This window comes from Protopterus annectens, chromosome 2.part1 (assembly GCF_019279795.1).
Source record: "Protopterus annectens isolate FY-2018-M chromosome 2.part1, PAN1.0, whole genome shotgun sequence".
Lineage (NCBI taxonomy): Eukaryota > Metazoa > Chordata > Ceratodontiformes > Protopteridae > Protopterus > Protopterus annectens.
The window spans coordinates 1,228,193,214-1,228,208,262 of NC_056729.1; the positions used below are offsets into that span (position 1 = coordinate 1,228,193,214).

General features: G+C 43.7%; 1 protein-coding gene across 2 annotated transcripts in view; it reads left to right on the plus strand.

The window, feature by feature from the left end:
* Positions 1–13,628, plus strand: part of FKBP1B (FKBP prolyl isomerase 1B) — a 455,033-nt gene extending 441,405 nt beyond the window's left edge. For both annotated transcript variants that reach the window (XM_044062757.1, XM_044062756.1), the window contains exon 4: positions 13,058–13,628. In XM_044062757.1, coding sequence (XP_043918692.1) covers positions 13,058–13,186 — 129 coding nt within the window. In that variant the 3' untranslated portion in view covers positions 13,187–13,628. The remainder of the gene's footprint in view (positions 1–13,057) is intronic.
* Positions 13,629–15,049: the final 1,421 nt, after the last annotated feature.

Sequence of the window (15,049 nt, forward strand, 5' to 3'; positions counted from 1 at the left end):
ACCAGGGCTCAATTAGAAGCACCTTTGGGCGGAAAGCTTTCTTTATTCTCAAAAAAATTGGCACAGCATTACAAGAGACAAATGGACACTCCAAATAATAGACAACGGATACAGGTTCCATTTCCACACATTGCCAAAAAGAAAAGGCATGCCAGGTCTGCCACCAAATCAAAGGGCAGAGGCTTTGAAACAAATCTCAAACTTACTACAAATGAAAGCCATAGAAAAAGTTCCTATTTCAGAACAAGGCTAAGGATTTTACTCCAGACTATTCCTTGTTCCAAGAAAAGAGCATCAATGGAGACCAATTCTCGACTTGTCCGCACGAATACTTAACTCATTGCGCCAAAATTCAAAATGCTGACTCTACAGCAACTCCTTCCCATGCTGGGCAAGGGGTCTTGGCTGGTGACTCTAGACCTCACGGACATGCAGGTATGCCTCCTTATCAGACAAAGTTGCAGAAGACGCCTCAGATTTCTTGCAGGGTCAGAGCATTATCAATTCTCAGCATTGCCCTTTGGCTTATCTACTGTGCCCAGAGTATTCACGAAATGCCTGGCATCAATAATAGCACACTGCAGACTTCAGGGGATTCAAATATACCCATATCTGGACGACTGCCTTATACAAGCGGACAGCTAACAAACTTTGGTAAAGGACTTAAATTATGCCATCAATCTTCTACAGGCCTTGGGATATACAGTCAACATGCACAAATCAAGACTTGTTCCATCCCAAAGAATAACCTTTCTGGGTGCGGATCTAGATACAACCACCCAAATGGCTTATCTCACAGAAGAAAAACAGACAACTACCGGATTACATCAATAAAGCAAAAAACACAGCACTCCAAAGCAAAAAACACAGCATCCATGGGACCTGATGGTGTCCCCGGCTGTGTGCTCCATGAACTCAATGAGGAATTAAACCCACAGCTAGGACAGCTGTTTAATCAAAGTCTTACCTCTGGATACGTACCCAGGGAGTGGCGCACTGCAACTGTGGTACCACTTCACAAAGGCGGTGCCTCCACCGACCCTGGAAATTACCGGCCCATTAGCCTGACAAGCCTTATCTGCAAAGCCATGGAGAGGATCATAATGGACCTCATAAATAAAGACATAGGGAATTTGCAGACTTTGGATCCAACCCAGTTTGGCTTTGTCAAAGGCAGATCATGCCTTTTAAACTTGGTTGACTTTTTGAAACAGTCACCAAAGCCATTGATGAGGAAAGGCAGTCCATACAGCCTACCTCGATCTGGCTAAGGCCTTGATACAATACCCCATTCGGGTATCATTGAAAAACTCATCAGCTTAAATGTCAACCCATACATCACAAGATGGGTGCAAACTGGCTGAGTGACAGAACCCACAGAGACAGAGCAGCTGGCGCCATGTCAGACTCAAAGCCTGTCACAAGTGGTGTCCCACAGGGCTCAGTCCTGGGCCCACTCTTGTTTGGCATCTACTTTTCCAAGTAAAAGCAAAGAAAGGAGGGTGATGGCAGACAAAGTTTGCAGATGACTCCAAACTAGGCGCCATAGTAGAAAACAAATCTGACCCAGATATCCTTCAGAAGGGTCTCACAGAACGGATAACTGGTGCCAGAGCCACGCCCTAAAGTTAAATGCCAAAAATGCATAGTCATACCTTCGAAAACAAGGTTACCCCTAGCTACCAAATAGGTGGCAATCCACTGAGCACAGAAGAAGTTATCAGGGACCTGGGGACCCAGGTTGATAGTAGTCTGTCATTCGACACCCATGTAGCTAAAGTAGTTAGGAAGACCTTCTACATTGCCCACCTTATCATGAAGGGATTCTCATCTAGATCAAGGGAGGTCATAGTCTCCCTTTACTCATCACTCATCAGACCAATGATTGAGTACAATGCCCCATTCGGAATGTATCTGACCCGACACTTGCAGCAGCTGGAGAGGCCACAAAAGTTCCTCACCAAAAGGATAAAGGGTCTCAAAAATCTGTCCTATGCTGCCCGACTGAAAGAACTCCAGCTCTATTCAGTCGCTTACCTTGCTCAGAGGTGACCTTTGCCTAACATACAAGGCCATGTCAAACCCAGATTTGATGGATATGCTTCACCTCAAAAAATCTAGATCCATCAGAGCCACAAGGGCGGGAGACTTAAACCTTGACACGGCTATTAATAGGACATGCTGGAGGGATAGATTCATCACCCAAAGACTCCCTATGCTGTGGAACAAAATCCCGGTACATGTGAGGCAGAGCACCTCGCTGGCCTTGTTCAAGAGAAATCTTGACCAATGGATGGGAGATCGCAGATATACCCCAGGGATTACCTCAGTGTCACTGCTCGACAGAGGCACAGAAAAATAATGGGTATAGTCCCCATACTAAAGGGGTGGCCTAAGCCACAAAACGATGGGCTAGGCTTGTAAATGCCCTCGGGCAGATAGCCTAGTATGAACCTATGAACCTATGAACCTATAAGACAAACTCAGCTGACTGCAAGGAAAATCTGCAGGCCCTGGGTTACATGGCATCCTGTATTCTCTTGATTCCACAAGCAAGGCTACATATGAGAAAGCTACAGTGGTACCTAAGGAGTTTATGGACTCAGCACAGTCACAGTTTGGAAACTTTAATCTCACTCATTCCATGCCTTCAAAAGGAATTTCTGTGGTGGGCTCAGGCCAGCCAGTCCAACAGGGGGTTGCCCTTCACAAAGCCAAAAACCTCCCAAACTATTACAACGGACGCTTCAGACCTAGGTTGGGGAGCACACATGGAGGGCAGAGGTATCCAAGGGCAGTGGTCACGAAAGGAGCTACGCATGCACATAAATCAAAAAGAAATGCTAGCAGTGATACATGCAATTGAGGCCTTCAAACTCTTTCTGCATCAAGGCCACCTACTAATAAGGACAGACAACACCACAGTGATGTGGTACATAAACAAGCAAGGGGGTACCCATTCCTACCCTCTTTGCAGACTGGAAATGAATCTATGGGATCTTTCCTTGAAACTCAGTATACAGCTACAAGCTCAGTTTGTGCCAGGGAAAGACAATACACTGGCGCCAGGGAAAGACAATACGCTGGCGGACAGCTTAAGCAGAAATATCATGGATGCTGCACCCAGACATTCTTCCAACAGATAACACAATTTTGGGGGAGGCCGGACATAGATCTATTTGCATCCCCCCACAATCATCAACTGAAGAAATTCTGCTCAAGGACGTACCACCCACAAGCGTGGAAGGTGGGCGCCCTCTCTTTCAGCTGGAGAAATCTAACAGTGTATGCATTTCCACCTATCCCATTAATGACCAAGGTGTTACTGAAGATCAGGACAGAGCAGCCAAAAGTGATTCTGATAGCCCTGGACTGGCCAAGACAGCACTGGTACCCACTGCTAAGGAGCATGTCACGTACGAAACCATGGCCTCTGCCTCTATGGCCACTTCTACTGTCACAGCACAGATACAAAACTCTGCATTCCAACCTGAAAACCTTGCAGCTAACAGCGTGGAGAATACCTTAACTCCTCCTCAGGATAAGCTATCCCAGAGAGTGAAGGATATTATGGAAGCTCGCCGCCCTTCCACAAGAAAGGCATATTCAGCAAAATGGAAAAGATTTCTCATCTGGAACACCACAGAGGGCCTATATGCGACAGTGATGAACAAAAATTCATGCTTCAGCAATTTCAGCAGAGTACAATACTGATCCACCTGTCTTTTCTCATCCTCTCCTAAGACAGTTTCTAAGAGGAATCAAAAACATCAAACCTCCTCGGAAACCATCTCTACCTGCTTGGGACCTTAACTTCGTGTTGGAAAAACTAACACTACCTCCATTTGAACCAGCAGCATCTGCAGACCTACAGTACCTTTCATGGAAGACTGCCTTCCTTCTGGCAATAACCTCAGCAAGAAGAGTTTCGGAGTTGCAGGCCCTGATGGCAGTGCAGCCATTCATTATTTTTCATCAGGACAGAGTTTCATTGAGAATTAATCCTACATTTATGCCAAAGGTGGTATCCAGGGTTTCCTTGAATCAAGCCATTCACTTGCCTACCTTCTTCCCAAATCCACAAAACAAAGGGGAGAAACTGCTGCACACCCTAGACATTCACAGACAGTTGCGCTACTACTTGGACAGAACTAAAGGTTTCAGAAAAGCTGACCAGCTGTTGGTAGCATATGCTACTGGTACTCGAGGAAAAGCAATTTCCAAAACGGACTATTTCAAAATGGATAGGAAATTGCATTCGCTTTTGTTACTCCTTTCATGGAAAGACTGTACCAGCTAACATTAGACCTCATTCTACGAGAGCCGCAGCCACCTCCACAGCCTTCTTAAGAGGGGTGGCTACCAAGGACATTTTAGAAGCTGCCACATGGAGCTCCGTGCATACATTTGCCAAGCATTACAATTTACCTTTATATTCCAGATCCAGAGCAGGCTTTGCTACGGCTGTCCTGCAGGGTATCTTAGCTACACCATCCTTTTCTTAGTTCCTCCACTCCCAGATTGGCTATGGTATTCTACCCATATGTGATGACTGCAGATGCATCCTTGAAGGACGTAGTACAGTTTTGTACCTACCATAAATGTGGATGTCCGATAGGTATGCATCTGCAGTCAGGTTTACCCTCCCTCCTTTCCCTCTGTGGTATTTCTTGGGTACTTACCCCTCTATTAGCTAGCTGGGGGGATCTATTATGGTGTATTTGTTTTTATATACATATATTATTGCAAATGTTTGGATTTTTATTGCATTTCTCCATATTTAGCCTTCCTAGAGGGCACCTGGCATGTGGGGCAAGAAAAACTGAGGAAGATGGCGTCGGCTGACGCTTTTATACCCCAGGCGCTCCTCATCGGGGAGGAGGCGACATCAGCCGACGCCGGACCCAGACTTTGGAATCCGGACGACCGAAGGGCTGCCTGAGGCAGGACAACCCATATGTGATGACTGCAGATGCATACCTATCGGACATCTACATTTATGGTAGGTACAAAACTGTACTTTTCCCTTCCTTTGGCCTCGCCGTGGATTCTGGACCCTCTACCAGATCTGATTACTCACTCCCAAGGGTTGAGTCACCCAAATCTGTCCAGTCTCAAGCTGACAGCTTGGATGTCCTTCAAGGATGCATCTGCAGTCCTAACATATGGGTTGTCCTGCCTCAGGCAGCCCTTCGGTCGGCCGGATTCCAAAGTCTGGGTCTGGCCTCGGCTGATGTCGCACTTCACCCGACGTCATAGCTGCTGTTTATTGGGTATAAAGGCATCAGCCGACGCCATTTTCCTCCGTCTTTCTTGCCGCGCGGTGCCAGAAGCAGAAGCTGTTCGCAAGTGCCGGTCGGTCAGATCCAGAGATTTCTACTACCAAAGACTTCTAAAAAGCTAAGTACCCCGTTGGGGACTCTTTCTTGCCTCAGCCGATGTCAGACAAAGTAAATAATTGTTTAACTTGTGGGAAACAAATACCTCATAAGGATTTCCACTCTTACTGCCTTCCTTGTTTAGGCCCGGACACGACGTATCAGCTTGTGTAGCCTGTGCTTCCTTCAACCGACGGACGCTTAGACGTCGGTCGGAGTTTGCAGAGGAGTTTTTTGGTCCCGCTTTTGCATACAAAATGCCGTCGGAGACTCCGACTACACAATTGGCTAAAAAACGCAAGGAAAAGGACCGACACTCGCGGTCCACGGTTTCGGCTGAAACCACGGTTAGGCCTACCGCGAGTGTCTTGGTTTCGGCCGAAACAGAGTCCTCGGTTCTGCTTTCGGCCGATAGCCGAGGCTTCCGATAGCCGAGGCTTCACAAAGCACAGTTGAATCGGCTACTGAAATTGCCCCTACAGAAGCTAGCACCCAGGATTTGTCAGATACTATTCCTTTAGACATATCCACCCCTGCACGTGGGGCTGCTAGACCACCTGCATCTATGTCTATCAAGGCTTTTTCCAGGGCTAAAGCAGCTAAATCTTCTAAGGCCTTACCTGCTAAAACCCCCTCACACAGGCCTACCTCTAGTTCCCAAATGCTCAGCCTGGCTGAGGATCTCATTTCTTTGATCAGGGGATCCCAACCTCACCCAGACAGGGCCTCTCATCCCCCTCCAGATAAGAGGCGTAGGACTGAACCCCCGGAACCTGTTTCTTCAGACTATTCCTCGGATGACTCTTCAGACCCTCAGGAAGGCCCATACTCTCCTTATGAGGATTCTGATGCAGAAGACTCCATTCCTTCTGCCTCTCCTCCTGAAGAATTTTCTTTTGGGGAAACCTTGCATGCTATGAGGGAACACTTCCAATGGCAGGGCCAAGATTTTTCAGATTCAAGGAAAAGGCTAAGGACTTTCTTACACTTACCACAGCATAGGCCTTTAGCCATTCCTCCAGTACTAACAGTTGTTCATGATGCATATAATGATGCCTGTACTGCCCCTGATTCTCTTCCTCCGGCTCCTGCCAAGCCCGACAGATACTACAGGGTCCCGGACACACACTACCATTTGTATAAGGCTCCTGTTTCAGATCCTGAAACCATTTCACAGGGCCCTAAAGCTGTGGCAGCTGCTTCTGCCAAAAACCCTCTTCCCTCTGAAAGGGAATCTAGAGCATTAGAGAGATGGGGTAAAAAGGTTTATACTTCTGCTACTCTTTCGGACAGGGCCTTAAACTGTCAATTTCACATGATTCAGTACCAGGAATTTTTGTTAGACCAGCTAAATAAAAAAACTGTCCTCTCCTGAACCTATAGACCGCAAGTCACTTCAGGATTTGGTACATAACTCTCAGCAGGTCAGTAACCATTTCTTAAAATGTGGCTATGATGCACTGGAGACTTCCTTTAGATCAGCTATGACTGGAACAGTGATTCGAAGGCATGCCTGGTTAAAAGAACAATCCTTACCAGACCATGTTAAGAAACAAGGTCCTAAAGAAGGTGGAGGAAAAAGCAAAATCTGTCCAAACAGTCAAGGATTTCTTACAGGTCCAACCTCCGAGGTTTAGCAGAAATTGGCCTTCAAAGAATTGATCCTTTCCAGACACCTCCAGAGCACAGAGAGGCAGAAATAGACGCCCAAGAGGCAGAGGCCAATCCAGGGGGACCTACAGGGGACGTCAGTGGCAGCCTACCAACCAGAGAAGTACTGCCACAGATTCAACTACAACTACTTCCACAGGTCAGACACAATGACTTGGCTCTGATTCCGCCTACCAGGGAACAACTGGAAGCACCCTTGGGCGGAAAACTAGCTTTATTTTCCCACAACTGGCATTACATTACAGGAGACAAATGGACTTTACAAACAATAGATAAAGGCTACAGGTTTCACTTCCACACTCTACCAAAAAAGAGAGGAATGCCAAACCTACCACCAAGCCAAAAAACAGACGCTCTAAGACAAATCAACAACTTACTAAGGATGAGAGCTATAGAAAAGGTACCGCCTATGGAACAAGGCCAAGGATTTTACTCCAGGCTTTTCCTTGTACCAAGAAAAGAAAATCAATGGAGACCTATTCTCGACTTGTCCGCTCTGAACACATACCTCATTGTTCCAAAATTCAAAATGCTGACTCTCCAGCAACTTCTTCCCATGATGGGCAAGGAGTCTTGGCTGGTGACTCTAGATCTCAAGGAGGCATACCTGCACGTCCCTATACGACCAGTTTGCAGAAGACACCTCAGATTTCTTGCAGGATCAGAGCATTATCAATTCTCAGCATTGCCCTTTGGCTTATCTACTGCGCCCAGAGTATTCACGAAATGCCTGGCATCAGTAATTGCTCATTGCAGGCTTCAGGGAATTCAAATTTACCCATTCCTGGACCACTGCCTAATACAAGCGGACAACAAGGCAAAATTAACAAAAGATTTGGAAAAGGTCATACAACTGTTACAAGCCTTGGGATACACAGTCAACATGCAAAAATCAAGACTAGTACCATCCCAAAGGATAACATTCTTGGGTGCAGAACTGGATACATCAACTCAGATGGCTTTTGTCACAGAAGAAAAACAAAAACAACTACCAGTGTATTTCATGGCATTAACAACACAAACTCAAAGTCCTGCAAGCCCTGGGTTACATGGCATCCTGCATAATATTGATTCCGCATGCCAGGCTGCATATGAGAAAGTTGCAATGGTACCTAAGGAGCGTATGGTCTCAACACAAGCACAGTCTAGAAGCCCAGATTCCAATAATTCCACGCCTGAAGCAAGAATTCCAGTGGTGGGCTCAGGCCTGTCAGTTGAACAGAGGACTGCCTTTCCACAAACCTCATCCAATTCAGACCATCACCACGGACGCCTCAGACCTAGGCTGGGGGGCACACATGGTGGACAAGTGCATACAAGGCCTATGGACCCAAGACCAGCTGAATCTACACATAAATCTAAAGGAGATGCTGGCAGTGAAACTTGCAATCCAGGCATTCCGACCATTCCTTCAACAAGGTCACCTGCTGATAAGGACGGACAATATCACAGTCATGTGGTACATCAACAAACAGGGAGGTACACACTCATATCCTCTATGCCGGATGGCAATGGACCTGTGGACTGTGGCCCTGAATCTCAACATTCAACTTCAGGCCAGATTTGTACCAGGAAAAGAAAATTCACTAGCAGACACCTTATGCAGAACTACCACAGATGCTCACGAATGGATGCTGCATCCAGACATCTTCAAAACCATAAAGAAATGGGGACTACCAGAGATAGACCTGTTCGCCTCCCCACACAACCACCAATTGAAGAAATTCTGCACAAGAGCATACCACCCACTTGCTTGGCGGGTGGACTCCCTTTCCTTCAGCTGGAAAAACCTGACAGCATATGCATTCCCACCTCTTCCCTTGATGTACAAAGTCCTACTGAAGATCAAAGAGGATCAGCCAAGGGTAATCCTGATAGCTCCAGACTGGCCGAGGCAACATTGGCATGTCTCGGACACACGCATGGCCTCTACCTCTATGTCCCTTACTTCTAACACAGAACAACTACAAGATTCTACATCCAAACTTGAAAACACTGCAGCTAGCTGCTTGGAATATTGCATAAAACAAAATAACTCAGATTTATCTCAGAGGGTTAAGGACATTATCCTGGAGGCTCGCAGACCCTCCACAAGGAAAATCTATTCAGCCAAATGGAAAAGATACCTTATTTGGAGTGCAGCAAAGGGAGAAAATGTCTCATTGGCAAACATAGCACACATCCTGGAATATTTAGCAGAGCTGTTCCACAATGGCCTGTCATACTCCTCCATTAAGATTCATGCATCAGCAATCTCAGCAGAATACAACATGGATCCTCCTGTCTTCTCTCATCCTCTACTCAGACTGTTCTTGAGAGGAATCAAAAACGTAAAGCCTCCAAGGAAACCACCTTCACCTACATGGGATCTCAACTTTGTGCTGGAAAAGTTAACACTTCCCCCTTTTGAACCAGCAGCAACAGCAGATTTACAGTTTTTTTCTTGGAAAACTGCTTTCCTGCTAGCAATCACTTCAGCAAGAAGGGTATCTGAATTACAGGCATTAATGGCAGTACAGCCCTTCCTTATCTTCCACCAGGATAGAGTGTCTCTGAGAACCAATCCTACCTTTATGCCAAAAGTGGTCTCCAGAGTATCATTGAACCAAGCCATTCATTTACCTACATTCTTCCCCAACCCACAGAACAGGGGGGAAAGACTGCTACATACCTTGGATGTGCACAGACAATTACGCTACTATCTGGACAGAACTAAGACCAACAGAAAAACTGACCAACTTCTGGTAGCATATGCAACAGGAATGCAAGGAAAAGCAATTTCAAAACAGACAATCTCAAAATGGATAGGAAATTGCATCCGATTTTGCTACTCCTTTCATGGAAAGACAACTCCTGAAAATATCAGACCTCATTCTACAAGAGCTACAGCCACCACTACAGCTTTCCTACGAGGAGTGGCTACCAAAGACATTTTAGAAGCTGCTACTTGGAGCTCCGTGCATACATTTGCCAAGCATTATAACCTTCCTTTCCAGATCCCGAGCAGGTTTTGCCACTGCTGTGTTGCAAGGGATCTTGACTACACCATCTTTATCTTAGTGCCTCCTCCCCCAGTTTGGCTATGGTATTCTGCCCATATGTTAGGACTGCAGATGCATCCTTGAAGGACATAGTACAGTTTTGTACCTACCATAAATGTAGATGTCCGATAGGTATGCATCTGCAGTCAGGATTACCCACCCTCCTTCCCCTCTGTGGCATTCCTAGGGTATCTATCCCTCTTCTAGCTAGCTGGGGGAAATTATTATGGTGTATTTGTTTGTATATATGTATATATATATATATATATATATATATATATATATATATATATATATATATATATATTTTTTTTTATATTGTTTGCTCTCTTCTGTTTGGAATTATTTGCATTTATCCAAATTTAGCCTTCCTAGAGGGCACCTGGCATCTGGGGCAAGAAACACTGAGGAAAATGGCGTCGGCTGATGCCTTTATACCCAATAAACAGCAGCTATGACGTCGGGTGAAGTGCGACATCAGCCGAGGCCAGACCCAGACTTTGGAATCCGGCCGACCGAAGGGCTGCCTGAGGCAGGACAACCCATATGTTAGGACTGCAGATGCATACCTATCGGACATCTACATTTATGGTAGGTACAAAACTGTACTTTTCTCCACTTCCACTACTAGCCAGGCAAGCTAATCTCTCCTCGCCTGTTCGAGTCATCATTCTGGCCTTTCATAAACCATCCTCCAGAAGACTATATCAGGATAAATGGAAAGATTCTCCATCTAGTCCAAGGATAACATGCTTCTAGTTACTGCAGCGCTTCAATACTTGGCTAGGTTTTTTGGTAATGGAGCCTCTGCCACTACCATATAAGTACATCTAGTGGCAATTTCCACAATGGTATAGATGGCACCCCTCATCTGCATTTGCAAGGCTTTCCTAAAGGGGACTTCTCATATCAGACCTCCTGTCAGACAACCCATGGAACCTCATGCTAGTCCTTCAGTCTTTGACTCTGAAACCTTTTGAACCCGCTGCGAAGTGTGACTTAAAGTTTTTGTCTTGGAAATCCTTGTTCTTGGTAACCATCACGTCTGCCAGAAGAGTCTCTGAGCTACAAGCATTGTATATCAAGAGGCCCATCTGATCTTTCATAGACAGAGTATCATTTCGGACAAATCCATCCTTTCTCCCCAGAGTTGTTTCTGAATTCTCCATAAACCAGACCATTGATCTACCAGTGTTCTTTCCAAATTTTGCCAATAGAGGAGAGTACTGCCTTCACTCTTTAGATGTACATAGACAATTGTGATTTTATCTAGAAGGACCAAACATATCCATAAATTGAACAGCTTTTAATTGCCTGTTCTGAGTCCACAATGGGGAGAGGCTGTTGCCAAGGTTACTTTATCAAAATGGCTAAGGGATTGTATACGTTTTATCTATTCCCTCAGTAATCAACCTATGCCAAAAGTTAAAGCTCACTCCACTAGATCTATGGCAACATCTGTAGCTTTCCATTCCAGTGCTTCCATGGATGACATCTGTGCAGCAGCTACTTGGGCTAAGCCTCATACCTTTATCAATCATTACAAATTTGACCTGTCTCCAGAGGGAGAGCTGCCTTCAGCTCATTGGTACTCAGGAATGTTCTTCCATAAGGGCCGCCCATGGACCTTGAGATAGCTTGGGATTCTGTCCCATCAGTGATGGATGGAAAGAAGATTAACAACATCAGATAAAGAAGTTATGGCTTACCATAAAGTTCCATCTGTGTTGTTCATCTTCTTTCATTCATCACTTCCCACCCTCCCTCCCCCCTCAAAAGGCTCCTGGGGGATGCTTTGGGTCTAAGTGGTTAGAAGTGTTCTCGGCTTTACTTCCTTTTCTGTAGAAAACTCGATCTGAGGTAACGGGGAGAAGGGCAATCTGGGTAGAGACTTAGCTGAAGAGTTTTTTGGCTAGCGCAAGCTTGGTAAAAAGGCCAACTCTGTTCCGAGGGCTCAGAACTGAACCCATCAGTGATGAATGAAAGATGAGCAACACAGATGGAACGTTATGGTAAGACAACTTCTTTTTCCATACACTTGAGTAAGCACATCCCATGCTCTCCTTGTGTTTTTATCAAGACATTGTTAAATGAAAGGATGGGTTTCTGAAAGTTTTAGAGAGTAGACCCTTAAAGTTTTATTTTATTTTAAGACTACAAAATCCATCTGTGCACCAAGTCTTTTTTTAGAAGTAAGTCTATAGTACATGGTGCAAATTCTGTGCTAATAATCTCAGCAAGTCATTTTAATTCTCCCTGACTTTGCCTTGTTTCGATGTGTGTTAAAGATGCAGACTGCTTATGTATCCAAAAATTTTGCTGTAAGAAAACACTTCTGCTGACATTTAAATTTGAATTGCAGTCTCCTGCCAGAAGTTGTACTGTCATAGATTCACAGGTGTGTACTAGGCTAATGACCACTAGGTTCTTTATAACACTAGCCATGCAACCCAAATGTGACCCACAGAAGTTTTATGTTTGATATTTATATAGTGGATGATTTTTGGTTATGACTTGATTTACTGTCTGCCTCTGTCCATTAGAGACATATGTGGCAGACCTAGGGTGAACTGTCAGGACAGACTGAAGTGAGGTGACTTTCTAACTTCAGAAAATATGAAAGTTGGTCAATATTTTAAGTTTATGAACGTCAAGGGATTGTTGCCAAGAAATAAACTGCATTTAATACATTTTTTCTGTCTTTTCCAAATCATTAAATTTGGGGTTCAACTGAAATCTAGACAGTAGCTGTTAAGTATGATAATTTGTTTTGCAAGTATGCTAATGATTTAGATGAGGTCTGTTTTTAGTGTGTACTTGACCAATGAAATTGTTGCACTGCTGATATCTTTATTGTACAGATTATATTAATGCGTAGTAGATGAGATTATCCATTCAGATTGCTGTTATGTTCAGTAGTCTTGATAATATCTTCATATTCTTTTTTTTTTTTTTTCCCACTATTAGATGAGTTTGGGGCAGAGAGCTAAGCTGACCTGCACACCTGACGTGGCCTATGGAGCTACAGGCCATCCTGGTGTGATTCCTGCCAATGCTACTCTCATTTTTGATGTGGAGCTACTCAAGATAGAGTAGCTGCCTCAGGGAAGACCATGTAAGATGCCTGTGGAAACTCTCTTCATTCACCTCCAGGAGAAGTCTTCACAGTAATAAGGAAATAAACACCCTGCCCATCACCTGCTTTCCTGCTAGTGATGCCTGCAGTTTATTTTTTAAGCCATCCTTGTATATGTTCCTTCGTAGCTTTTTTTGCATTAAAGTTTTTTGATTGTGCTGCGTTTTGGAAAATGTACATTTTATTTAATTTGCACTCAGTTAAAACAAATGTCAAATTCCTTTTTAAAAAACACTGCCTTATTATATACTTAAAAACCAATGAAAGGTGCACACAACTAAATAAAATGTACAGATGTTTGTACACAAGATGGGCATTAGCAAACAGAACTGCCTGTGCTGCCACTCCTTTTCAGAATGTAAAATATACTTAAAATAAATTTCACTGTTACGAACCTGTAAATGTCTGTTAGCGAGCTTTATTTAGTGTTAACATTTCTTAAGGTAGAACATGTGTTATGCTTCATCATGAGGTAGAATTTGGTCAGCATTTACGTCAGACTTATATATATATATATATATATATATATATATATATATATATATATATATATATCTATATATATATATCTATATAATTGATAGCTTTTTCTTCCTTTCATCTAATTATCCTTTAGTGGATTTCGGTGCCAAAAAGAAAGCAAATTGAAGTACTGAGAAGTCCAGTGAAGAAGGGGGAGGGTTTGGCATAATTGTTAAAGTCTTTACCTCCCAGATACAAAGCACAGGGTTTAATTATGACCTCTGGTTATTGGCTAGGCTTGTAATAACCTGCACACTGATAGCCTAGTATTTACCTATGAAATAGTGCCTCCTGTTTGGAATTCCATTGTATCAGCAGTCGCAAGATTTCCATATTTGAAAAACAGGTGTTTTTCCATTGCATTCTGCCCAGGTTATGTACTATCCTTTTTTCTCCATCTTCTGATATTTGTTACATAGTATGTGAGCCTGTGGTCCATACTTGTCTCCATTTGGGACATTTTTCTTTGTGTACCTTGGAGCAAACAGGCATATCTCATTTATTTTCGTATTTAAATGCCTACCACTAGGCAGTGTGCATAAAAATCTCATGAAATAGTAAAACCAAGAGAAGATCTTCATGAACGCTGCAGCAAATTAAACACAATGTTCCTTTGTTTGAATTTACTGTCTTATAAAGCTGGTCCTTTAGGGATCTCCAGAGGGAGAACTTGTAATCACTTGCCGCAGTCAGGGAAGGTAGTTGATTCCACAGTATCAGCTATAGACAGACAGAAGAGCCTACCCAGCTTCCTAAGACTAGTCATGGGAATAACCAGCTATCCCTTACCATCCTTAAGTAATGTGAACAAAAATGTAGAACACAGCACCACAGCAAACAAAAAGTAGATGGCAAAGAGCAGTGTAAAATCCAAACAGACTTTTATTCAAACACATGTGAGTGCTTTCGTGATCAAATTGCTTCTTCAGACCATACAAAAAATCAGCAGCATCTCAGATATTTCAAATGCAATCAATTAAATATCTAACAATAAAAAACATTCAAGTACAATAGCCATAAAAATTTAAAAGCACAGCTTTCTTTTAAGACAGAAACTTATTATCTGAGCTTTGCTCCGGCTAAGATCTACCTGAAATCGACTGGACGTATAAGTGAATTTAAGTACACTTTTTATCTGTTCTTTTTCATATAGTTCTGCATTTAATTTATTTATTTGTGTTTCTCACTGAATATTAACTCTGCTGAAAGTTGTGGCTGTGTCTCTACAGAGTACTTGTTAGAATTTCTGTGTAGCCATTGATAGCAGTAGGGGGTAGTTTCACCTCATCACTGATGTCCTG